The sequence below is a fragment of the Lagopus muta genome, chromosome 11 (genome assembly GCF_023343835.1).
Source record: "Lagopus muta isolate bLagMut1 chromosome 11, bLagMut1 primary, whole genome shotgun sequence".
Lineage (NCBI taxonomy): Eukaryota > Metazoa > Chordata > Aves > Galliformes > Phasianidae > Lagopus > Lagopus muta.
In genome coordinates, this window is record NC_064443.1 from 18,036,223 (window position 1) to 18,060,755 (window position 24,533).

Genomic DNA, 24,533 nt, shown 5'->3' on the forward strand with positions numbered 1-24,533 from the left:
TGTGATCCATAGGAAGGCTGGATAAGACAGGCTCAAAAGGAGTGGAAAACAACCTAAGGGCACAGAGAAAGCAGAAAGTGAGTCTGTTCGTAATAGGCCTAGGTAGGTATGGGAGGGCTAATGACATGTTCATTAGAAACCTGGATTGCAAATACAGAAAACCCTTCTAAATGTGAAGGTGATGCAAGCTGGTAGAGGTGAGTTCTTTGGGGACTAGAACTCGATTTAAGCAAGTTCTTCAAAAATCAGTGAAAATTGGGCACAGTTCAGCACGGTCAAGCTCTCAACTACATTTAGGTGCTATTAACTGCAAATTACAGGCTATTAGTAATCAACTTGTGATTAGGTATCTGCTCTACAGAAAAGGATCTGGGGTTATGCCAGGTCATAAACCACAGAGGACTCAACAACTGTTGTGCACTTGTGAAAAAGGCGTGCTGGGGCAGCTGGAAGCTGGCATCCTCTGCGAGACACATGAAGCAATCTTTCTGCTCTGCTCAGCACTGATAAAGCCCCCACTCAATGCACTGCCCTGTGCAGATGCTGCACTGGAGAAAGAAATGGGGCAAACAATGGGAGGTCAGTGTACAGTGATGGATGCTACAAAAACCAGAACCACTCAAAACAAATTAGGGGAATGCCCATGCAGAGGTGCAATCTTAGAGCACAAATGAAGGCTTTCACCTGTTTGCAAGTCCATTGCAGTGGGGAGCTAGAAAGAAAAGGTAATGACAGGTAAAAATCAGGTTAGGTATAAAGGGAACACGTTCAGTGCTGGGGGGGCAGAGGAAACGATGGCTGGGCACCTTTAGACAAAGTCAGCCAGGAATGAGGGTTGTAAGGAAATCCTGCCGGGAGGCACAGAGATACGTGAGGTGCCCTGTTTTCTGTATCTGTGCACTCCTGAATAAACAGCTAACTGTTGAGCAGGGAGCTCTGACAGCTGCAGCTCGGTGTTACAGCAGAAAGGAGGTTGTTTCTAAAGGTGAGGCAGGATATTTAACAAAAGAAGCAGTCACAAAAAGAACAGGTAAGAAAAGGTTATGTTCTTATGTTCTTACACAAGCCTGACAAAATTATTGTAAATGTGAGATGTTTTTGGCAATAGGTCATTCCCCAAAACCCTTTTGTGCTCACAAGCACTCTCCTTTCTGCAGCAAAGTGCTGATCTGTCGGTTGCTTGAAAGGCTGAACAGATCTGTATAACATCTCTTTTCAGGTACAAAGCATTTTTGGCCGAGACAGATTTATTCCGGCTTGGAACTTCAAAGGCAACCAAGCGGTGTGTTTGAGCAGCTCTGCAGCACCGCTCTGCAAATCTCACACATGGAACCAGCGGCGTGACGGCACGGCAGGGAGAGCAGACGGGCACCCCCAGCTGTGCCTGGGATTTGGCACAGGGCTCCCACCCAAATGTTTCCACACGTTAAAAGCTGAACGAACTCAGGAGCTGCTCCTGCACGCAGTTCAGCAGCCACAGCGCTTAAAGCTGTTTCAGGATCGCTGACGGGACTTCGCAACCAGCGCACGGATGGACGCGGCGCGGAGGATCGTGAAGGTTTCACAACACGTGGAGGTGTTTAGAGCTGTTTCCCGAGGAACACGGGCACGGTGGGGATGCCATGGCGGCGGTTGTTCTCTGCACACCGTACTGACGCGTGCTTCCGCACCGCCGTGGGACGGGGCTGAGAAACAGCGCAGCGCGGGGCGCTACAGCGGGACCGCGGCTACAGAGCGAGGCGGAGGGAGAGCAGCGATGCGCGGATCGGCCGGCAGGGGGCGCCCGCGAGCAGCCTAAGCGGGAAGGCGGGGGGCGTGGCCGGGTCGCGCCGCTGATCTCATCGCGCTGCGCCGCGCCGGGGCCGCACGGAGCCGCTCCCCAGGCCTAGCGAGGCCGGCAGCCCGCGGGTGAGTGCGACGCTCCTGCGAGGGGCCTCTCCCCGCTGCTCGGGCCCGCGGACTGACGCGGCGTTTCTCTGTTTCTCCCCAGATGTGGGCTGAGGTGTTGCTTCTGCCCTGCAGGGCTCGGCTGCTTCCGCCTCTCCGGCTGCGGCACCGAGCGGCGCGCGCCATGAGGCTGCAAAGCCCGCAGTTCCAGGCGCTCTTCACACCGGGGCTGCGCAGTGTGGCAGGTGAGGGCCGGGCGGGGCCTCACGGGAGGGGCTGTGGCGGCTCCGGGTCCCTCACAGGTGGGGGCTGTGGCGGCTCCGTTTTTGTTCTCGACTGTTTTCTTCTCCTTTGTCAGAATTGTTTGAGAAGAAGAACTACGAGCTGAGAATCGCGGGAGGGGCCGTGAGGGATTTGCTGAGCGGAATGACGCCTCAAGATGTGGATTTCGCCACTACGGCTACACCCGAAGAGATGAAGGAGATGTTCACGTCTGCTGGGGTTCGGCTGATCAATAACAAAGGAGAAAAACACGGAACCATCACGGCCAGGGTTGGTTCGCGGTCGGGCTGTGGGTTTTCTCTTACAGTCTGTAGCAGGTGGGGAAGCCGATTCGATGCCTCCTGCTTTCTCGGGTCCTGCCTTCCTCTGTATGCACGTTCCTTTGCTTTTAGCCTGCAGGCACCTTCCTGCAGATGGCTTATGTGGAAATGAGCTCTGTTCTGAGGCATCTTTGAGTTTCAGTGTCAGCTCCATGTGGAAGCACAGCGTGTGTTTGCATACAGTTTGTGCTCAAGCTGCCTACATGCAAACCAACGTGGGGCAGGAAAATAGATAGCCTTTGTATCTGTATCCACGTTGAAATAACGATCTCTGTGGGATTTTCAGCTCCATGAACAGAATTTTGAAATTACTACTCTCAGAATAGATATTGTCACCGATGGACGCCATGCAGAGGTGGAATTCACCACTGACTGGGAAAAGGATGCTGAAAGGAGGGATCTGACCATCAATTCCATGTTTTTAGGTAAAATTATGCAAAAGAAAATACGTAGATCAAACACCGCTTTTCAAATCATGCCAGTAAATTTTCCCTCTCCTTTTTGCGTTCTGTTGGTTTATACTGCTGTCAGCCAAAAGGTCTGCACAGATATGGCAACCCACAGCAAGTGACACCATTTGTCCTCTGCATTTTCAAATAAGAGTGTTTCTAAATTCCTGTTGATGTTTTTTCATCTTCTAGGCTTGGATGGGATGCTGTATGATTTCTTTAATGGATATGAAGACTTAAAGAACAAGAAAATAAGATTTGTGGGAAAGGCAAGTGCAAGAATACAAGAAGATTATTTACGAATCCTAAGATATTTCAGGTACCAGCTTTCACCTTGTCTGGATGAAGAGATGGTATAAATAAGTACTTCTGATGACTCATTGGAGACGTAGAAATGGAGTTCCATGGAGAAGGTTGTGAACCAAAATTCAGACAATGTTTTTTCCTCAAAAATTGATGAGAAAAGCATATTTTTGGCTTCTGTTTTCTCTATGCGAGCAAGAAATACACTGTCCTTTGCAAACAGTCTTTGTAACAGTACTGTTTCAAGTATAATTTAAAACAAAGTAATAAGTTTATTGACGTCTATCTGTTGACATGTAACCAACAGAAGTGCAGTTACTTTGCCCTGAAGCTTCATGCAGTCTGGGAGAGGAGAGTAAATCTGATCAGGATTGATCTATTTGCTTTGGACAGTGTAACAACGTAACCTACCTTGTGCCTTTTTTTTTTTGGCACTGAACTTCTGCACCTCATATAATCTCTCTGCAGTTTTCTCTTTCATACTCTTGGTGAAATTGAAAGAGCAGGCAGGAGCTTTAAGCTTCATGGCAGAAAAATGTTGCAGAGATTTCAGAAACTATAATGTTTTTGTCCTCCACTATTTTAATGTAATCAGCATTTGCCATGACTTAATTCTGTGAGTAGCAATAAGAAATGATTGGCAAAATTAACATGGAGCGGTTTTCTTTGGGCAGGTTTTATGGGAGGATTGCAGAAAAACCTGGCGATCACGAATCGAGCACCCTGCAAGCAATTAAAGAAAATGCCAAAGGTTTGGCTGGGATATCAGGAGAAAGGATTTGGGTGGAACTGAAAAAAATTCTAATTGGAAACCACGTAAATCATTTGGTTCGACTTCTGTATGAGCTGGACGTCGCTCAATACATAGGTAAAGTAAGATGACTGTAAATGTTACAGGAATAGGAAATCAAGCAATTGCAGCACGGCAAAGGAGATGAAGCTTGTTTGTTTTTACCTTTGTTAATGTCCCTGTTTCTTGTTAACGCCTTATTGAACTTTTTCTCTTCAGGTTTACCAGGTAATGGAAATCTGGAGGAACTTGACAGAGTCAGTAAAAATACTGAAAATTTGTGTCCAAAACCCATGACTGTTCTGACGTCATTGTTCAAGGTGAAGGATGATGTAACAAACCTTGATTTGAGGCTGAAAATCTCAAAAGAGGAGAAGAACCTTGGCTTCTTTCTGCTGAAACACCGTGAGGAGTTAACTAAAGCGACGGGGCCAGAACCACTGAAACCATATCAAGACTTCATAATGGATGTAAGTGTACTTGATATTGCTGCACTTGGCTTCTCGAGTAAACCACGAGTTTCCAGTTGTACAGAGTGCCAAAGAGAGCCGTGGGCCTTACAAGATGAGCAGCCCTTCCACTGTGCATGGCGCCAGGATTGTCAAGATGGTGATGTTTGCATTAGGAAGATGAGCTGTATTGACAAGAACTGGTAGCCACAGTTAAGACTGCTTCCAGTGCAGTATCACTACATTAACTGCAGGAATATCATCCAATATTAACAATAATAGATCCAATAAATTAAAGTTTTGGGGGCTTTTTCCATTTGCTTTGAATCTAGAGAGAAGAGCAGAAATAGACAAGTGTTTTTGCAATGTCCTGTTTTTCCAGCAACAGAGATGCCTGTTCTTTAGCAGAGCTTAGTTTTACAAGGAGATAAACAGTTTCTTAGCTTCTGTTGTTTGACTGAAGTAAATTTTTAAAAATAGATATTAAAACTGAAAACCAATCTTAGCTGATCCAAGCAGCTTGTGTTCTCTAGCAACGTTTTTACTAGACTTAAAACCAGTCAGGATGGACAGGGTCAGCTGAAAGTGTGGCCTCTGAACACAGCTGAGGACTGAGGGTTTGCTGTACTGGCTCCACTGAGTTCTCCTACTGCATTAAAGCATGAGACAGGATCTGGACCTCAAAGGATTTCATGTGAAATTCAAATCCTTCAGTTGCGTATTCAGAGTCTGCATAGTGCCTGGAACAGTGCTTTGTGTTCTGCACCAGGTACTGTTAAACACACAACATCTTCCAGAGTGAATTTCAAGTCATCTGAAAGTGAAGTTCTGCACTTTTATTGCAGTAACTGAGGTGAAAGAGGTCAGTGTCAGCAGAGAGGACTTCCTCCCACAGGGAAGATGTGAATCCCTCTCCAGCAGTAGGTTAAAGATAATGGTTAAAAAGCTACTAAACGAAGTTCATGAAGTTTTCAAGCATTTGCTGGACTCTCCAGTCCCAGGCTGAGTTTTAAAACTAATGAGAGAGAGGTGCAGATGTTCAGAGTTTGGATTGTTATCTAGTTTCTCCTAATACATCCTCTTTTTTTTTTCAGTCTAGGGAAGCAAATACGATTTCCAAAATATTAGAACTGCTGAAGTACCAGGGAGAAGAGCAGCTTTTAAAAGAAATGCAGCAGTGGACTGTTCCTACCTTTCCTGTTAGTGGCCATGATCTGCGGAAAATGGGCATAACTTGTGGGAAAGAAATTGGCTCAGCACTGCAGCAGTTACGGGAGGAATGGAAGAAGAGTGGGTACTGCATGGATAAAGAAGAGTTGTTAAGTTGTATGAAGAAAGTGTAAAAGGTAACAATAAAGGAGAAAACATTTTGTGCTATCATACTGCAGGTGGGAATGTGTGTAAAGCATGTTCTGCAACATGGGATTCAAGAGAAATGGGACAGGAGGAAGGAAGGAAGGGAGGTTGGTTCTTACCCAAACTGCTTAACACTGGCCTGGTGACCTGGGGAGAGACAACAGCTGTTCCTCATTTCCCCTGACTCAGCTGCAAACTGTTAGCATGCTTCTCAGCTTTGCCTCCAGAGCATTTATAAACACACTGAGGAGCAATGGCTCCACTTGGAGCCCTGAAAAACTCCACAGTGATCTCTTAGCAGCCTGTGGTAAGTACGCTTTCTTTCTGTTTCTCTGCTCACCATGGTGGACTGGGCCAAGGGCTGCACTGGGTTTCCAGGCACAAATGCAGTGGGTTCTCATCTCCAGTATACATTCATCTCTGGAAACTGTTTTCTGTACGCCTATGAATTGTGGCATGCTCTGTTAACTGTTAAGTTTACAACTCAGCCCTTTTCACCATTCACCCTGGGGAAAGTGCAGTGCTGTATTTACAGCTTGCACAATAAATAAGTATACATGGGAACATGGGCTACACTTAAAAGCAGGATTCTTATTCTGTTATTTTGCCATGTTGTAGAGACACAAATGGCTTACTAATTTGAATTAGAGTCTTGAGGAATTAGGGCTCTAATTGTTTTTTGATGGCAATACCAGCCTTCTTCTCCTCACGTACTGAAACGGAGGTACTGTTGGGTAGGGAGAAACAAGAGCATAGAGGAAAACACAAACTGCATGGAGATGGGTGCCTCAGTATTCAGACTCAGCTCAAGCTTTTAAATTTAGCCTCACGGCACTGAAAGCAACATCTACCAGGTCCAGAAAAGCACTCTAAGATTCAGCATGCAGGAGCACATATCCCATGTCAGACCCCTTTATCATTTCTCTACAAATGCTACTAAGCTGCAGATAACATCTATAGGTCTTACCTAGTCTTATGTCAGGGCTTTTTCAGCTAGTTGAACATTCTTCCAAACTAAAATAAATCAGCAAATCCCACGGAATATTGTGGTAAGGAAATCACTCCTTTTTGGCCCTTAAACGATTCTCCCAGCTTCAACAGGTTGCTGTTTAACATAGAATGGTGGCAGCATGACTAACAGCAATCCTCACTGCTGAGCTGTGCAATGGGATGAGGATTTAAAGCTTTGACATTTTAGATAATTTCTTCCTAACCTGATAAGACAATAGCTCTCCACGAGTCTGGAATTCAATTCAGCATGCTCCACTACCTGCGTACAGCCTGAACTGCCATCCTATAGCCCCATTTAGTCACTGTACCTTCAGATGAAGCTATAGCAAAAGAAATACGAGGCCTGTGGAGACAGGTCCCCAGGCAGCTGCCCCTGCCTTTGTGCAGAAGCTCTACAGCAATCCCCATTGTAATCAACAGGCTTCACCCCCAGCCTGAGCGGAGGCCTCGGCTCACAGGGCTGGGTCCCACTGGCAGCCAGTGGCCCATCATCACTCTTAACCTCCCTTACCATCGTTTTCTGAAAGCCCTGTGGTTTAAAACCTGAGCAGTGTTAGACCAGACATTTTCTTTCTTCCAACAGTCAGCAGAAACCACATCTGCTAGGATCAATTTGAAACAAATTTAATTTTATTCTTTGCAAATGTTTGCAAGCAACGAGATTTTCCTGAAAACTTGTCCCAGAAGGCAGACAGAGGAAGAGTGAAAGCAGAGAATGTGCTACACCTTCCAGAGCTTGTACAAAGCAAGGAAAGGTGATCGACTACAAAAGGAACAAAATGAATTGCAGCGCATACAAAAATAGCATTATTGTTAAAAAAAAGAACAGCTAGAACTTCTTAGAACAAGTGTGCAAGTATCCTGTTATCATTCTACACAGTCATCAAAACTAAGCTATAGGAAAGCTTGCAATATTACAGGCTCTGATTGTATGACACTGTATGCGATTGCAGCAATACTACAACAGGGCAACCCCCCTGTGGGTCCCCCCACCCCAGAACACCTTTAATCCTTTCATCAGATCCAGCAAGGCCACGGCTGTGCTACCAGCACGCCCATCCCATGGCTGTGTAATTCCCAGCTCTCCCATAATAAGCGAAATTACAGTGGGAGAAAAACTCTCCTGGCATCAGCCAGCACATCAGTTGGATTAATTACAGCATGAAGCCACGTGCCAGCCACTGAATGTAGTAAATGTAGCTACTGCTGTAAGATGTGCTGATTTTCTTTGCACTTAACTCTCAAAAGCTTACAAGGGCTGTATTTGCCAGTAATAAATTTCCACAATCCCAACATTCTAGCAGTTTTTTCTCAAAAAAAAAGATAAAAGCATAGAGAGCATTCATCAACGTATTGAGCCTCCCATGATTCTACATCCACGTTGGAAGTCACATGCTGGCTGTGCATTTTGTAGCACTTTAACTGCCAGCTTCACCATGACAGGATCCCCCAGTTTTACAGCAAGCTGAATTATGCTTGTATTCAGCCAGCAGTCATAGGCTTACAAATGGGAAACAATTCACACAAGGTTGGGCTGATGAAAAATCATCAACACTAAGATAAAGTTAGTGCTAATTTACTTGTGAGTTGTCTCACTTGGTAATATTAGCTACACTTGATTGTATATATATATATATATATACATACAATACCAAAAATATGCCCATTTTGTATTTAAGCACTGTGAACATAATGCCATTTTTAATTCAGACCATCTGAAAGACTCAGCCAAAACCCAAAACACCTTGTGAAGTGCAGGGAGAGCTGAGGAAATGATCATCCTGAAAGCCTCACTTACTGAAAGCAAATGGCAGCAGAGATACTTGAGTATCTCAGAGAGGAAAAAGCAATCCAAGCCTACAGCTAAGCCACGGGTGGCTCTGTGTGTATGCAGGGAGTGAGGGGGAAGCTAAGTGTGATTCTAGTGGTTATCTAGGTGCACAGATTTCAGTCTCACATACTACTCCTTATTTTAGTCTTCTGAAAGCTTATTACATAAACACAATGGTTTCTATAAGAAAATGAGTGCATTCACCCTCTATTTGCTCAGAATTCTATTCAAAGAATTATTGCTTTTCGTAGTTCACTGGCAAGTCAGAGTACTGCACAGACAATTGAAGATGGTATTAAAGGTGTCTATGGAGAAAACCAAAGTTATTACAGAAGCACAGAGGTAGAAGGCTTCAAAGAACGAAACCTGAGTTACACATCCATTAGTTTCTACATAAGTAGCATAATATCCTAACAGCCTTTCAGCATCTGGCATCTTCCCATCTGGATTTTCCCTAAGCTCTGCTGTCACAAGTACTACTTAGACGAGATCAGATCACACTTGCCTTGCAGAGGCCTGACCTTGGCCTCTCAATGCAGTAATCTGTCCATGCTACATGTCTGATGCGACTGGGAAAGAACAATTACTGGGTTACATCTTCAACCTTAAGCAGTATTCTCACAGTATTTAACAACGCAAGTTCTTGAAAACGTACACAGAAGAAACAGTGAATGCAATAGCTTCAAGAAAAAAAAAGGTGTCTATGTACACTCACAAACTGATGAAATCTTGCCATCTTCAGATTCTGCATTTGTTCTGAAGGGAAAAAAAACAACCAAGCAGTAGCAAAAGCTGCCCTCTTTTAGCATCCATTTCTGTAGCACAGACAGAATTTCAGGAAACAAACTGAAAAAGAGTGGGGCGAGAAAAACAGTTAGTTTGTTTCTTCTAGGTAAGGTGATAATGTAGAGTTTTACCTTATGATACTAAAGCTGAAGGAAAAGAAAGATTAGCTGAATCTCTTCTCAAAATACATATTAGAGAAAAATCTCCAGTTAGGTAGATTGGAGAATACTTCAGGGGATCCTAGACATGCATTCCTGTAAGCTGATCTCCCACTGAAATTGTTTTGAAAAATACAAAAATTACATTCAAAAGTAAAATAAACCACGGTAAATGACAATGTGTGTTTCATCTTCTGGAACTGATCGGTGTATTCTGTATAAATAATTTAAGATTTAAAAGACAAGTCAGAAATGCTCAATGCACCAGAGAACTTCTAAGGAACAAATATTTTATATAAGCTCATTTCAAAGGGAATTTTCTGGCATGCTTGTTCTAGCTGCACCCAGCAGTCAGCTCTGCCATTTACACCACTGCTACTGACATCACCAACACAGAATCCTTCAGCCTTGTACTCTCTTTGATGGTTATTCAGCAAATATTTCATGAACATCACGAGACTAAAACTGCAAGTATTCCACATAGTTAGAAACAGGAGTCATCATCGTAAACACATTTTAAGTAAGGGAAATATCCTGCAATGAGATACTAGTATCTAACATCATACGTTGCATAATTATGCTCTATTTCTTTCACTGCAGGCTGATAGCAGCAAACATTTCCTGAAATGAAAGTTCAGAGGAAGTAGAAAGTTCAGAGTCAAGTCTGTCCAAATGAACTCATTTCCTGGCGTCTCGTGCCACCTTCTCTCCACAGCTGTCATTCTTAAGAATCAACCTTCAGTCCTCAGCGTGTCTGAAACAACGTAACGTGCTGCACACTGAAGGCAAAGCGTTCTGGGCTGCGAGTTCTTGTTTTGTTGGTTTTTAAGTGAGCATCAAAAGCAGAACTAAGCGGATGTATCTAAGAGACAGAGTACTCCCTGTTCATCTCCAAAGCAGGGTACTGGATTACAGGCAGAGTAATGGAGATCTGTCGTGGCCCAACTCGTCCTCTGCTTCTGGAATCCGAGGCAGGAGAGCAGACCGTGTCAATCCCCAGAATTTCTGTGGTGACATATCCTTTTTGGTAGCTGTGAACTTCCAGCCCATATGGTTCCCACAGATTCTGCACTGTGCTATAGTCCAGGCGTACCTGTCAAAAAAAACCAAACAAACCAAAACCTTCAAGGAGAGAAAGTTCTTAAAGCATTCGGGATAGAAGAATGATTTCTGATAGTATGTCACAGAAGGGACCACACAGATAAGTGATTTGGTAAAAAAAAACCACAGCTATAAAGAATGGTTTTGTGAAACTGTAATTCAAACACAATTTCACATTTCTGCTCTTGTTAAGAGGTCAAGTATTTAAAGTTTTGAATGTATGCCTGAAGCGTGCTTATCTAAAGCAAAAAATGGCATTTTGGCACAAGACTATTATATTATGCAGATTGTTACATCTTGACAATTAATTTGGCCATTTTTCCAGATAGCAAGACCACTTAAAGACTCAGTGGTAATCAGTGCTTCAGTGGTAATCAGATTAAGACAGAGTCAGTATAAAATACTGTAATATTCATTCAGTTCAGGTCTTAAAAATAAAAACCAACAACAAACCCTCAGTAGAGTAACTGCAGTTATGCACTGTGTTTGCCATAGTGGAATAGGAAAATTTGCAACCAGGTTTATGACTGTTACTAATAGCTGAACAGTATTACCCAGGAAACCAGCTGTGTTCTGTTGATGGTCGTCCACTGAGATTCAAATTGCAGGCTTTATATACAGTAAGGGTTTCATGGATGTAACCATGAGGATTCACATACGCTGCCATGGGTCCACATAAGGATAAACTGTAAAACACAGTTAAAAATTCTGTCAGAGTTTGAGAAAAGGTGTTCAAACATTCATTGCCCAAGTAAGGATTGCAATATTCTCATGTTCAGCTGCACCTTGCCCAGCTGTTTGTTAAAGGTAATGAGTTATTAGAGAGCAGCTGATAGGATGTTGTTATGGGATCCACCCCATTTAAGGGGGTTATCATCACGTTGCCCTCAAAACCTGAGTCTCTATCATGTGCTTTAATTGATTAGGAGCAATAAACTCACCTGAATATTTCATTCTTGGTTGTTATTTCTGTATCTTGGCATTGCTTACAACAGAGAGATGTACACTTGAAGAAGAGAAACAAGAAAAAAGAGGATAACTTCATTCATTTCCAGATACTTGGCAGCACAGGGGCAAATAACAACATTTCTCTTCTGTTCTCTCAGAACAAACTTTGTACTGATTCCTCTGTTTATCTGGGCAGCACTCACTCATGTTTTACTCTTTCTATCAAAGGATAACAATTTGCATGCATTTTACTTACTCATGGCAATCATTAAGATTAATTCTTAAAAATCTATACACTTTTTTTAATCTTAAAAAACCCGAGTAAGCAATGAGTCAAATTGCTACGATCCTTAAAAGCTACTTTAGAAACAAAAAAAACCAACTTTGTTACCTGGGATATAACACAGAAAAGGTAGAATGAATACAAATGTAATCATTAAAGTTTTTCTAAAATTTGAGAACAATGTAGATCAATTGTCTCAGATTAATCAAGATAAATACCTATGCTGCATTGACCTTTTTCTTCATTATGATGACAGGGTAATTTATCTCCTACGATATTTATAAAGCAGAACCAAACAATTTATCACTAATGCTGCCAAGAAAAGAACCATTTTAATCAGCTCAGCAGAAGGCTTTGTTACCATGTTTCAGGAGGTGTGTTGTGATGAATGTGTCACCAAAACTTGGTTTCTCTAGCCAGAAATTCAACAGTGTTGAATTCATATTCTCGCTACCAACCACCCGACCAATGTTATCTATATTGGTGACTCTTTCAGTGTTTGCTCTTTGGAACACGAGTGGCAATCTGAACTGCTATTGGAAATACTGAAACATGGATTCAACATGAGGTCCAATACTTGCATTATAAAACAAGAGTTACATTATTAAGCGACGTACCATGTAAAAATGAAATGACGTGGCCTATGTTATATGCATTATATGGCCATGGAATGGCAAGAAAACAAGATCACTTGTTTTAAAACATCTTTGAAAAGAAGTCTTCACAGCACAACACTGCTTCACTGCAGTACACTGTGCTGGCAATATGGGGTCCTGATGTTCAGAAGTTTGGGAACAGCAACACTGGACTTACAGCACCATCTCTTGGAGAAGGCACTGCAGCACGGTGTTGAAATATGATTTCTAACAAAAACAAATAGGGTTCTTGCTGCAAAATAAGTCTAGAATGAACATCAGTTTCTTCCTTGAGCCAACTCTCAAGGCAAAGGAAAAATAAAAACTCCCAGGCTCACTGCCCAGAAGTATTATTTGTTACAGGAGATGGTAAGTTGCTTTTTTTTTATGGTGGTGAGAAGAAGAATTTTAAAGTAAATAACAGGTATAACAGTACTCACTTTGTTCATAATATCTAATTCACACCGCAGTCGCTGAATAGCACTACCTATTTTAAGCAACTGTATGCGTAAGGCATCATCAATTGGCAGGCAAGCAGCAACTCTGTAAGAAAAATCTAGAAATGAGAAAGTAGCAGGCCTGTTAGAATTTCAGAAAGAAATAAACCTGCCTGTTCTACTCAGTTACAGAGCGAGAGCTAAAACGTAGCTTCATAATGGACTTTCAGAGCTCATCTCTGTACATCCAGACACCTGCAGAAAACTTGAACAATCTCATATGCTTTTCGCTCATTTTCTTATGAATCATTTAAATCACATTCCCTCCATAAGGAGCACAAGAGAGTTTTATTTCTTTTACTGAAAGTGTTTTAGAACAACTGGAGGATATTCATTTCTTTATGAGTTCTTGTCAAAGCTAATGACAACATCAGCTACCAGCATTTCCTCAACTGAAGTGAAACTTCAGAAGTCAGAAATGGACTGTCAATAGAAAGTAATTCTCACACTCTTAGGTGTTAGGATTTCTTTTTCCTAATTCTACTTTCAGTTCATAAGCTGAAGATCATACCTATCGGGTTTGTTGGAAGAGACTCGTCTTTAAGATTTTCATCCCATTCGTGTAGCTGCCTCTTGACTCTTTCCATCAAGGTTTCCTTTTGTTAGGAAAAAAAGCCTAATATAAGGACATTGGTATTTCTGTTCTCTTAGGAAAAAGAAGCAAAATGTACAGGAAACTATTTTCCCTAGTGGACATGATACAATTCCTGTCTTAAATGCTAACTACAGACACTTCATACCTCCATGTCTTAAGCTGAGAACAAAACAAGATGGGAAATGGGCAAAAAACAACCCACGACAGTTCTAAATCTCATTTGAGGTAAGCAGATAACTATTTAAATTCTAGACATGTATAGATCTGGGCTAAGCAGAATTAGCCTCCTCCATCTTTGAGCCTTTATGTATTAAATACACCTTTCCACCTAAGTATATGAAGAAAAATACAAGGTTTTTGAAAAGTATACTGACTCCAACAGGAAAGACCCACCTGAGACTATCAAGTGCTGTGCTGGTTAGGACACTCACGTGGAGCACATGGGACAGAAGATTGAGTTTTCTGCTCCAAGACAACACAGCAGGAACCTGAACCTCAGTCATGCATGACAGATGCACACTCCTAGCACCAGGGACCAACCATACAGAGGGGAAGCCTTTACAACTCTTCCCAGTAAACTACCAGCTGTACCCTTCTTAAAATACACTTATGAGACAACAAAATAAAACTAACTATCATCCAGTAAACAGATACAAAAAACAAAATATATATTGTTTGGTAATACTTACAGCATCATACAGAGAGTAAAGCCAGGGAGGCCAAGACGTCAGACTGGCACAGTAAAACTTCCTCTGAAATCCAAATCAGAAACAATTTTTATTTAATATTATCAGATCTTACCAACGTGTGTCTCTCTTTTGTTTGTGTAAACCAGACATCTGGTTATTTAAGGACACAACAAATTATCACCATCACTGCCAATATTTCATGAGGCTTCTGAAGCTCTAAATGCACTGCGTGCTACAACTTTTGTGCAAGACAGACAAGACCTGGACTTTCTCAGAAAATCTGTCTCAGCATTGTAAGCACTTTTACTACTTAGTAATAAGGAATTATTGCCTTTCAAAAGAATATCTGAAATCTAGATGGTTCAAAAATCTAAGTGCAATTAGGTAAAGCATCTCGTTTCTCCATCAGTGATTGATGTCTCAGCAACCACAGCAATTACTGATCCTATGTAAGGTGATGAAAGCACTTCGTATCAATTTGTTCAAATGAATAAATATATAAAATGAAAGAAAGAGATTAATGAGCAATTTCAAGTATCTTAAGCTGACAAAGACAAATTCAAAAATATATTTTTAAAGAGGAAAACCAATGTGTTACGAACAACAGGGCCAGTTAGAAATTCCAGAGGAGGTTTTCTCACAACAGAACCGATGGAGAAAACTTTCAGGCTACTTAAAGTCAGGATGTTTTTCTGACCTACCTACAAACAAAAAACACTTGCTGTTTTTTCTACCAATGCTTCATCATCTATAAGCTTTAGCAATTAGCATCATCTCTGACGTGTTCATGTATAAAATAGTAAACAAAGGAAACTCATATACAGCATGCATTTCCCTACTGTGGTTAGCTGATAAATAATCACAGTCTGTAATTAAAAAAGAACACACAAAAAACAGGAGCTTGCTATCCAGCATCCCAGCTGTGCATCCGCCTCTGAAGACAAACAGATGGAATTCAATACCACGAAAACCAGTAACAAGAAACAAACAATTTGCTTCCAACCTTCTGATACTTCTGCCACCACTGACGGAAAGCTCGATCCTGCCACGCTGTGGGTTTTGAAGAAGGAAATACGTGACGTCGGCTGAGAGACTGCAGCTGTACTGCTGCCATTGCTGAAGGCAGCACTCGCTCAGGAAGGATTTGTACTTTAGCCTGTTGGATTCTGAGAAAAGAAAGAAACCATGGAGATACACACAAACACAAGAGCATCAAAATTGGGTTTTAGTGCTTACCGACACACGGTACTACAGAATTTAAGCAGGAATCTGTTATAGCAGAGTTTACGTTGTGCTAACGTAATTCAAGTTACCTTAGGAAACATGCAGCCTATTAACAAACCAAGCACATGCTGCTCTAAAACAGGAACTCGCAGCCTTGGCTAACTTGTTAAGCCATTGTGCTGACTGGACTCTGGTGTAGACTGAAATTCAGTACACCTAAAATCAAAGTAGAAGCAACGAATTCTAGATTCCTCTGTCTATTCTTAATTTGCCTTTGAAAGCCAGAATTAGCTGCTTCCCAAATAGTTTTTGCACTGGCCTACAGAATGTTTTCAGTTACTCGCTGTTTATTTTTCCTTTCCCAGTTCACTTCTTTTTCCATGAGATACAACAAGATGCCCATATGTTTTAGAGCACAGGTTAGTCCTGTGGCAGACACATACAATATTCTACCATCTCACAGTGGATTTTCAGATCTTTGTCTCCTCGAGTTACCTTTGGTAATAAACTAACAGTCAGCTATTACATACCAAACTCTCATTTAGCTGAAATGCAGTTTGAAACCACAAAAGCTTATGTGCTAAGCTAGAGTTCAAAATCAGCAGAAATAGGATATAAGCTCTGATCGTCCTTTAATATCCTACCATCAACCAGGTCACCTATTCCACCGCGTCTGATAACAGTTACACAGCTATCAAGAACACTGCCTGGAAGGAAGGAATTTAATTTTTAACAGTATGATGCACCAGAGATGCTGAAATATAAGATGCATACCATTATTTTAAGGTGCTTTTATGTTTTACAGAAGGAAAAACGAGCAAGAGAAGTGACTTATCCCTTCAATATTACTACCAGCCTCCAGTCATCCCCAAGAAAACCACCCCTCTTGGGATCAGTTACTGTCCTCTCCATATCTGAATCGTGCAGGGATGCTTCTGTACGTTGTTCAAGCTCAGTAGTTAAAGATCACTCAGAACAGAAAAAGGGCAGGCAATTGGTTATTAGCTGTATTGTCAGACCGTTGCCTGCAGCAGTTCAGAGCTGCAACTGCACATGAAGTTCAGTGGAACATGTCCTGTACAGACCTCCAGAGAGGACTTCAGAAAAAGCAAGTTACAGGTTTTCAGAGATATAGAAGCTGGTATCAGGGAGGCTTTCCACAAGACAACACAAGGCACACACTCCATAGAGGACAGCCTCCTCTCATTTCACATTTGGTTTGAAACATGGATGCCAGAGGTATTTCCAGCTTAATTTTCAGAACCAAAATAATTCTGACAGATACTTTCGCACACATGTTAAATCAACCTACAGGCTGATGTTACTTGGAGAATCTTAGTTGCTACAACTGAAACACACAGCTGCAGAACCTGCTGATTAAGTATAAAAACACTAATGAGCCAACTGTGTGACTGAAAGGCCACATGCAGCAGCAGTGACAGATAAATGTTCTTGGTCAAACAAGATTTGCAGTATGCAAGATCAAACACATTCTTTTCTTACCCGTCTGACTGGGTTCGTATTTCAAGCACCTTGAATCTCTGTCTTCCTATTGCTTTTACTTTGACTGTTTCAATTCCATATTCCTGCTCTTCTCTGTAGGCATATATTTCTGCTGTTGTTCCAAAATGTGCTTCCCTTTCACGTACATTACTAAAAGCAACAGAATTTAAAAAGTTAAGTACCCTTCAAATAGGACAGTTCAGACACCTCACATTAATCCACCTGCACTGACTGTAAAATCTTGCAACCCAGCCTTAATCAAAAAGCTAAATGTGGTGAAATGCCTTCAAACTGCTGCAAACGTTTTTTCCCCATTTTAAAAGCTAATTCTAACATTGGTGTGATTTTTTCTGCTATTTGGCTTTATTTTAAGGAGGTAGAGGTAAGAATCTAGGAATACAGTGCTCAGCAACTTGAAAGGCAGACTCTGAACGTACCAAACTTCTTCAGATTGACTTCCTAAAAATAACTACTCCACTTCCTACATAATTAAACCACAGTAAATGGCAAATAAGAGGGAGAAATGCTCCCTCTTCTTTTGGGACACATAAGCCTTTTCCACTTCTCTACCATCTCACGTGCCTCTACTGTCAAACCTCCATCTGTGCTTGCTTATACACAAAGCAAGCAAATACACCCCCATAGCAATAAAGGTTCAGAACAACAATCAAATCTTTACATTTCAGACCAAGACTGCTGTAAGTAAAACAGAGGCAATGCATTCAAACAGCAAAATCAGGAGCGTGCTCAAACAAGGACACTTTCTGCTTTTCTTAATTAAATGTGATGCTGTCACAGATCTACTGTCACAGATGCTACTTTTCACAGTGTGCTGGAAGAATATTTTTATCTAACGATTTCAAACCACAACTTAGTTTTCACCACAGAACTGCACTTGATTTACTATCCAAAGAAATTGTGCTAAAAACACATGCTGCGTACCATCAGCAAACTCACCCATGTATTTTACCTGTATGCAAGAACAGCAAATGTTCTGTCTTTCTGAATTAAATTCCGCACCATGCTAACCTCTTGGGGGTGAAAAAGCTGAAGAGGTAACGTCTGTCCAGGAATCAACATCACCATCACGTGGGGCAACACTGGAATCACCTGACAGCTGTCATCATCGTGCAGTGTTCTCCCGTGAAACTCTTCCATATCAGAACCTAAATACTGAACACAATAAGTCACAGTAACATCCGTGATAAAATGAAATAAGAGTCAAGGTTTTTACGACAGAGTCACGTAAAAACAATCAAAGCTGCTCTGAAACATAGTTAATGGAAGATATCTACAGGAAGACATACCACGTGTGATGTTGGCAAACTGGTGTCAAAATTAATCATGTTTGGCTTTTCGGCTTCTTTACCATCCTGGTCTTCAACTTCCATCTCGTTGTCATCCTCTTCCTCGCTCTCTGCTAACAAGCACACACAGAATGCTGTGTACACATCAACCAGCACAGATGAAAATACTGAGAAAAATCAGAGAACCACAGAAATGCCTTCAATATCCCCAGGCCATTGCCTTCCACTGGGAAGCAGTTTTGCTGTTGGTAAATAATTTTCTTGTTGTTACAGCAAAATCAGTGCACTGTAGAAAGACTCAGAAGCGGGTGATGTATTTTTGAACAGCTCAGGAACAAGTTTTTTGGGCAGCTGGTAACGCACAAATTCTGCCGGTTCAGATTTTCACTTCAGAAGTTGTTTTCTACTTCAGTTCTGAATGCTTTCTGTCTGCAACACAAGGATGCCAACCAACTTAATTTCCTGTAGGAGGCTGAATGCACCACTTGACGTGGTACAAAACTGAACAATACAACTAAGTACATAAAGCAACTGAGCTACAAGCAACCTGAAGCTTAGTACTCAGGCAAATACCCTTGCTGATGTTCCTAGACAATTTCACTGCTGTCAACCTCTCCTCTGTGTATACCAAACACGATCACAAAAGCCAGCACTGCACACACAGAAAGGCCCAAACTATAAAGGAAAGCAATGTTACGACTCTGGAGAGAATTTCAAGAACAAAATCATAGTTAAGGATTACTATTTTCGTGTCATTTCTAGCCTAGAATCAATCCCAAAATTGCTTTCAAGCAAGAACACAGCTAAGTTGCTTGCATGTTTTATTTTGTGTTTATCTGTATAAAATCCATATGTACGTTTAGAAGTAAATATAAAAAAATCACACTGAAGATAACAAACGAGGCGTGTCTAAAATGCTGGTTTCACTGTCCATGCTGTGAATTATAACGTAGGCCTGTGCATCCACCCAAAAGAATACAATGTGATTACTGCACGTGGGTGATTGTATTGCATTACTGCACCCTATTTCCTTACACTTCAAACACCTGCAATAATTACATACCACCCTACATCTGAAACAGATGTTATAAACCTTGCAACTTCTGCAGGATTCTCACATCAGTGTCTGCTGACAGTGGACAATCCCAACAGCACTGTTTATGTTTCTGCTTTAACTCACTGAAGAAAACCCAAAAACCTGCATGATTTACTGCACTGCATACTTTGTCTGTAGGAGGAACAGCACAACCCACTGATGTTTCAAATCCATCCTGCATTGTATTCATCTCAATCAGAAATGATCCAGCACAATAGAAATGATCCAGCAGAAAACAGGTTACAGACTCTGCTATTTCATTAATTAACTTAAAGCAATAAGACACCACTTCCTTCATTATTGTAAAAAAATATTAATTTCTGCATAATTTACTCATTCTGTAATATGCAGTCAGGAATCCTAAACATCAGTGGTTGCAAAAAGTTTAAAACGTAGAAGAGGGCCATCAATCTCTAGCCTTTTGCAGGGGCAGAGCAGGAAGAAGTTTTTGGGTGGTTCTGGAGCAGCACTGTGGGCTGGGGGGAAGGGAAGCCACCTCCATCAGAAACCACATTCTGGTTTACTTGCACTCATTAAGTCGCATGAATCATTAGCACTTTTTAATAGCTTGTGAGAGAAAGGCAGTTTCATTTGCTTTTCTGAACACAATAGGAGTTAACAGTTCATCTGAGAGTGACTGCACCCTGCACCCCGCAAACTTTTGCATGCCTTGCCAAAATCACACCCTAACGGCTGTGTGCTGGCAGAGGCAATCTGGAAGGCTGGGAGGAATGATGACTCATTTCACTGCAGCAGCAGCACCACAAGAACGTGGAAAAAACACCATCCTCACAGTCCTCTTGGTCACTCTACAGGACTGACAGACGAAAGACAAATGGAACTGTATCTTCATCACTCTTAATTGTGTTTTAGTTGATTTTTTAATTTCTCAATTAGCGAGAGCTTGAGTGTGAGCACGCCCTCACTTCCCTCGGTGCAGGCTGGGCACTCTTGGATGCTCATCCTGACCCATTGCCAACATCTTTGTGCAGAACCGAGGAAATACAAACCTCATTTAACAAACAGAAACAGGGCAGGAAATACTAAGGCTGGTGTTTTTACATTGTTTGAAATATACCGGCGTAGCATTCTCTTACTATTTCCTTCCACAGCAAATCACAGTGGTTACTGGCAAGACTGACTCGCCACTAGGTACATGCTTCTACTGAAATAATATATATTTTTTTCCAGTTTAGCAGGAGTTGCTTACAGAGCCAAAAACATGAACTCATGCCAGTTTGGAGGCACCACATTCTAAATAATCTTTTTAAAAATGGACCTTAATATGCAGCAGGCACCTTCACGAGGATTCTGCTCTGGGCAGACGAAGCACGCTGCTGTGCAAACTGCTCTGCAAAGGGCACCGTGCAATCCAGCACTGCTCTCCTGCACCTCCTGCTTTTCCCTGCTCCCTAGTGGCACTGCAGAGCACCGAGCTGGAGCTGAGCCTTTCCAAATCAGCAAACAACTCCTTCCAATTCCATCTGGTTTCAGAGCGGCCCAAATCTAGCAAGCGGATTATCCGCATTCGCTAACTTGGGTAGGACCTACATCTTCTCGGCACCTTTCCCCTGACCAGCTGCACAATTCCTCAGTGTCTTCACCCACTACAGAATTGCGCCCTCAGTTCACAGATCGCTGCTCGGCAGTGACAGCCCCCGCACAGCTCCGCTGCCAACACGAGGCAGCCAGAGATGGGCGAGGCCTGCGCTGACAGCCCGCAGCCCGGGGCAGGCGGGCAAGCAGGCGGGCCCACACGGCCCGGGCCGGGCGGTACCGGCGGGCAGGGCGGCTCCAGGCCCGCTGCCGCATTCGACACCAGCGGCCCGCCGTCCCCCCGGCTCCTCCCCCGCCCCTCGCAGCCGTCCCCAGCCCTGCCTCCCCCCCCTCCTCCTCCGTTACCAGGCACCAGCTGCAGGTGGTTCCCCATGTTACGGCGTCCGCCACCTCCTTCCTCGGCGGCCATCGCTGTTTACCTGGAGAGGAGCCTGGGAAAGGGGAGGGGTGGCGGGAGGAGGAGCCGCCGGGCCGGGAGCCGAGGCGCTGTGGAGCGGCCCCTGGCGGCGCTGGGCCGGGCCGTGCTCGGAGCCGGGCCGGAGCAGCGCAGCTCTGCCTCACAGCTGGCCGAAGCCGTGCGATGCTCCCCAAACAGCCCCTGCAGATCAGCCCCGGGCGAGAAATTCCTGCTTTTCTCACGAAATGCCTCTTATATTCCACTAAAGCAGTGTCCTCCCCTAGCCGGGAACAAAGTAAACGCAGCTTATTTTTCATAAAGCGTTCAAGGAGAAACATATTTTAGAGATAAATAGCACAGAGGCCCCAGTAACTGCTGGGGCTGTCAGACCTGGCTCTGGGCTCCTCAGCATCACGGGGGGCATTTCAACCTTATCCATGCAGCGTTAATACAAACAAGATTCAGCATCACGTTTGCCAAAAGGAACGTGTTACAGATGCCCTGATGAGACACCAAGCGTTCCTAAAATGAGCACTCAGTTCTTCCGAGATTGCATTACCTGCATCAGCTCAGTGCGACACACACCGCTCCAGCGTTTTGTAGCTGCCACCCGTGCCTCGATAAAACCCAACAAATCCTTCTGCAGACGTGCTGGATCGCAGTCCAGCAAACAAATATTAAGAAAACCCATTTCTTCTACAAAGCCTAACATCTGATTAGAAATAAACAGTGACAAGATGTAATTTTCACTTCTTTCAGCATGCTAATACAGCTGGATTTCTGGTGTTGGGGTTTTTCTTTCCATACAACTGCAAAGGATACGTCTGAGTCACGCTCTTAAGCATGTTTCCAGAGTGATGAAGGATAGAACTTTTTTTTTTAATGGCTGCCGAGTTTCTCAATTCAGATGACAATGAGGTGTTTTGTTTTGCGAAATATTAAATATATTTAACAAAAATTAAAATGACGACTGCTGGAAATTCTAGGACCAAAACCCAGGAATTCTTGTTTTGGATGAGATCACGTCTTTGTGATGTTAACACTGCTAAGAGCTATATTTGTGTGCAGAATGTACAGTTCTAGTTACTGCCTTAATCCTAAATCCAATACTGCAGATTGGACATAAACTCTAGTTTAGTCTGTGACTATGAATTACCTATATTAGTATCCACCAGCTTTTCTAGGCCTAGTGAAAGGAATTCTTTCCTTAAGATATGTGATTTCTGTTGGGTAACAAGTTACTATTGGGATGTTTATTTTATTGAAACACTCTGAGGTGTGATTAATTTTATTATTTTAACCTAACGGTCTGAGAAAGTAAATTTAATAGATGAATGTTTGGTTCTATTATCACAAAAGACAATCTCTAGTTTGAAGAGTGTGGCTCATTAATCTCACACTTCAGCACGTGCCATGTTTCCAAACTCAGACTGGAAGCACCAGAGGCCATGTTCTTCCATTGGTATCAGCACAGGGTCTGCTTAAAGACAGAAAGCAGTAGGTTGCAGACTGAAGAGCAGCTGTGTCAATCTCAAGTTATTGTATTAGATTTGATCAAGGCAACTGTACGTATATCCCACAGTACGTTAATCTGGTCAGTGTCAATCTATCTGTGAGTAGCCCAAATTACTGTAATTTAGATGAAGTCAGAGCAATTTGGTATGATGAAGGGCTTTTTTTTTTCTTTTTAGCAGCTGTTTATCGAAGAGGCACGCAGCCAGCTGCCATAAATTTTCGTGTATTTATAGGAGGGCTGTTTGTAAGAACATCGATTAGACACACTTTTTACGTGCCATGCTACCAGTACCTGTAGGGTCTACTGCCCAAGTTCACATTGTTTCGTTTGTACCTAGCAATCAATGGCTGGCAATAGTGGCTATGTGCAAAACTGCTGCTGATTAACCTCATGGCACTTTGGAGTCAGAGGACACCAATCACCTTTCTAGAAGAAAAAAACACAGGGGAAAGAAGAAGAAGAAAAAAAAAGGACAGCAATGTAAGGGACATTATAATAATTGTAACATAGCAAAAATTGGAATTTCTTTTGATATTGCTGAGGGTCATAGCCAGGATGAAAGGAAAGGCTTGGGTGCTGGTGACCTGAGGTAAATGCATTCAATGTGAGTGGAGTTCTCAGCAAAAGGTGTTTGCAGACAAATGCCAACCTCCCACTTGTCAGTCATTTACACACACGAGTGAGAACATACGCTCTACCAAAAATCTCTGCTCCCACCAAATACTCACTTTGGTCACTTTGCTAATTAATTGCGGTGCTTGTCTCCCTTTTTTCAGCATGTGGACTCCTGTGCCCTCATCTCAACTGTTCTCAGGAGGAAAAACCAACTGAATGTTAAGAGGATAAATAGGAGGAACTCACAGCAGCTGTACTGGCAAAATCTCCGGCCATGTAAAATGGCAAAGCTCATTTCCATCCCTCAGCTCCCTCCTATCTCAGCACAGGCTGACAGAAAATAAGTTGTCAGGATGTAGAAGCATCCAATGCATTCCCTCTTCTCCACCTACATACCCGAATTAAGCAGAAAAACGATTTACTGTATTGCTGGAACAAGAAGCACTAGATGGTGCTGTAACATTCACTTTTGCTGATTTTGTTACTTGGGAGACCAACTGTGCTGCCCTGTTAGCTTTGGGCTTTCTATTTTTAGGGGATTCACAGCAAACAATAGGAAAGTTTGATCTCTGACCTAATCCATTCAGAATAGGCTTTTGCCTGTTTCTGCAGCATGCTGTTTGACTACTTCTGTTTATAAAGTAGTCTCTATAGTCTAATTAAAAAAGGAAAAGTCTTTCATATGTATGCTATTGATTTCTATTCTGCCAATTAATTGGCTTATTATACACTCTAGCTCTAGGCAGAATTAAGTAATATATGTAAGTACTTCAAAATAAAAAGTGACTCTCAACCTCTGAATAACTATTGTTAAATATTGAAAATAAGAAAGAAGTTGCAGGACAAGAAATGCTGTAACTCACATATAAAAAGCTAGTTGCAAAAAATACATGAAGTCATCTTAATATCATTAACCAGACACTCTCAACAGGAAGGACACTTGCCATC

General features: G+C 42.4%; 2 protein-coding genes across 7 annotated transcripts in view; one reads left to right on the forward strand and one right to left on the reverse strand.

The window, feature by feature from the left end:
* Window positions 1–1,812: 1,812 nt before the first annotated feature.
* On the forward strand, window positions 1,813–10,335 carry TRNT1 (tRNA nucleotidyl transferase 1). Of its 3 annotated transcripts, XM_048957209.1 has the most exons (9): window positions 1,813–1,908; window positions 1,991–2,132; window positions 2,246–2,439; window positions 2,776–2,914; window positions 3,131–3,257; window positions 3,916–4,109; window positions 4,251–4,501; window positions 5,575–5,826; window positions 10,223–10,335. In XM_048957209.1, the coding sequence occupies exons 2-8, from the start codon at window positions 1,991–1,993 to the stop codon at window positions 5,821–5,823; spliced, it is 1,296 nt and encodes a 431-aa protein (XP_048813166.1). In that variant the 5' UTR covers window positions 1,813–1,908; the 3' UTR covers window positions 5,824–5,826; window positions 10,223–10,335. The 3 variants fall into 3 exon arrangements, with proteins under 3 accessions (XP_048813166.1, XP_048813165.1, XP_048813167.1); XM_048957208.1 differs by lacking the exon at window positions 10,223–10,335 and having other exon boundaries at window positions 5,575–5,849; XM_048957210.1 differs by lacking the exon at window positions 10,223–10,335 and having other exon boundaries at window positions 1,851–1,908; window positions 2,023–2,132; window positions 5,575–5,849.
* Window positions 10,336–10,522: 187 nt separating this feature from the next.
* CRBN (cereblon) overlaps window positions 10,523–24,533 on the reverse strand; it is a 32,569-nt gene continuing 18,558 nt past the window's right edge. For 2 of the 4 annotated variants that reach the window (XM_048957206.1, XM_048957207.1), the window contains exons 4-13: window positions 18,405–18,517; window positions 18,068–18,270; window positions 17,098–17,247; window positions 15,374–15,536; window positions 14,371–14,433; window positions 13,598–13,682; window positions 13,030–13,145; window positions 11,665–11,729; window positions 11,278–11,409; window positions 10,523–10,715 (exon numbers count right to left, since the gene is read on the reverse strand). In XM_048957206.1, coding sequence (XP_048813163.1) covers window positions 10,532–10,715; window positions 11,278–11,409; window positions 11,665–11,729; window positions 13,030–13,145; window positions 13,598–13,682; window positions 14,371–14,433; window positions 15,374–15,536; window positions 17,098–17,247; window positions 18,068–18,270; window positions 18,405–18,488 — 1,245 coding nt within the window. In that variant the 5' untranslated portion in view covers window positions 18,489–18,517 and the 3' untranslated portion in view covers window positions 10,523–10,531. Of the gene's footprint in view, window positions 10,716–11,277; window positions 11,410–11,664; window positions 11,730–13,029; window positions 13,146–13,597; window positions 13,683–14,370; window positions 14,434–15,373; window positions 15,537–17,097; window positions 17,248–18,067; window positions 18,271–18,404; window positions 18,518–21,402; window positions 21,530–24,533 lie in introns of those variants that run through there. The other 2 variants (XM_048957204.1, XM_048957205.1) reach the window with 2 other exon arrangements.

Coding starts and splice junctions, on each gene's coding strand:
- TRNT1 (XM_048957209.1), top strand. CDS start 1,991: ATGTGGGCTGAGGTGTTGCTTCTGCCCTGCAGGGCTCGGCTGCTTCCG. Junction 3,258..3,915: donor CGAATCCTAAGATATTTCAG/GTACCAGCTTTC, acceptor TTCTTTGGGCAG/GTTTTATGGGAGGATTGCAG. Junction 4,502..5,574: donor ATCAAGACTTCATAATGGAT/GTAAGTGTACTT, acceptor TTTTTTTTTCAG/TCTAGGGAAGCAAATACGAT.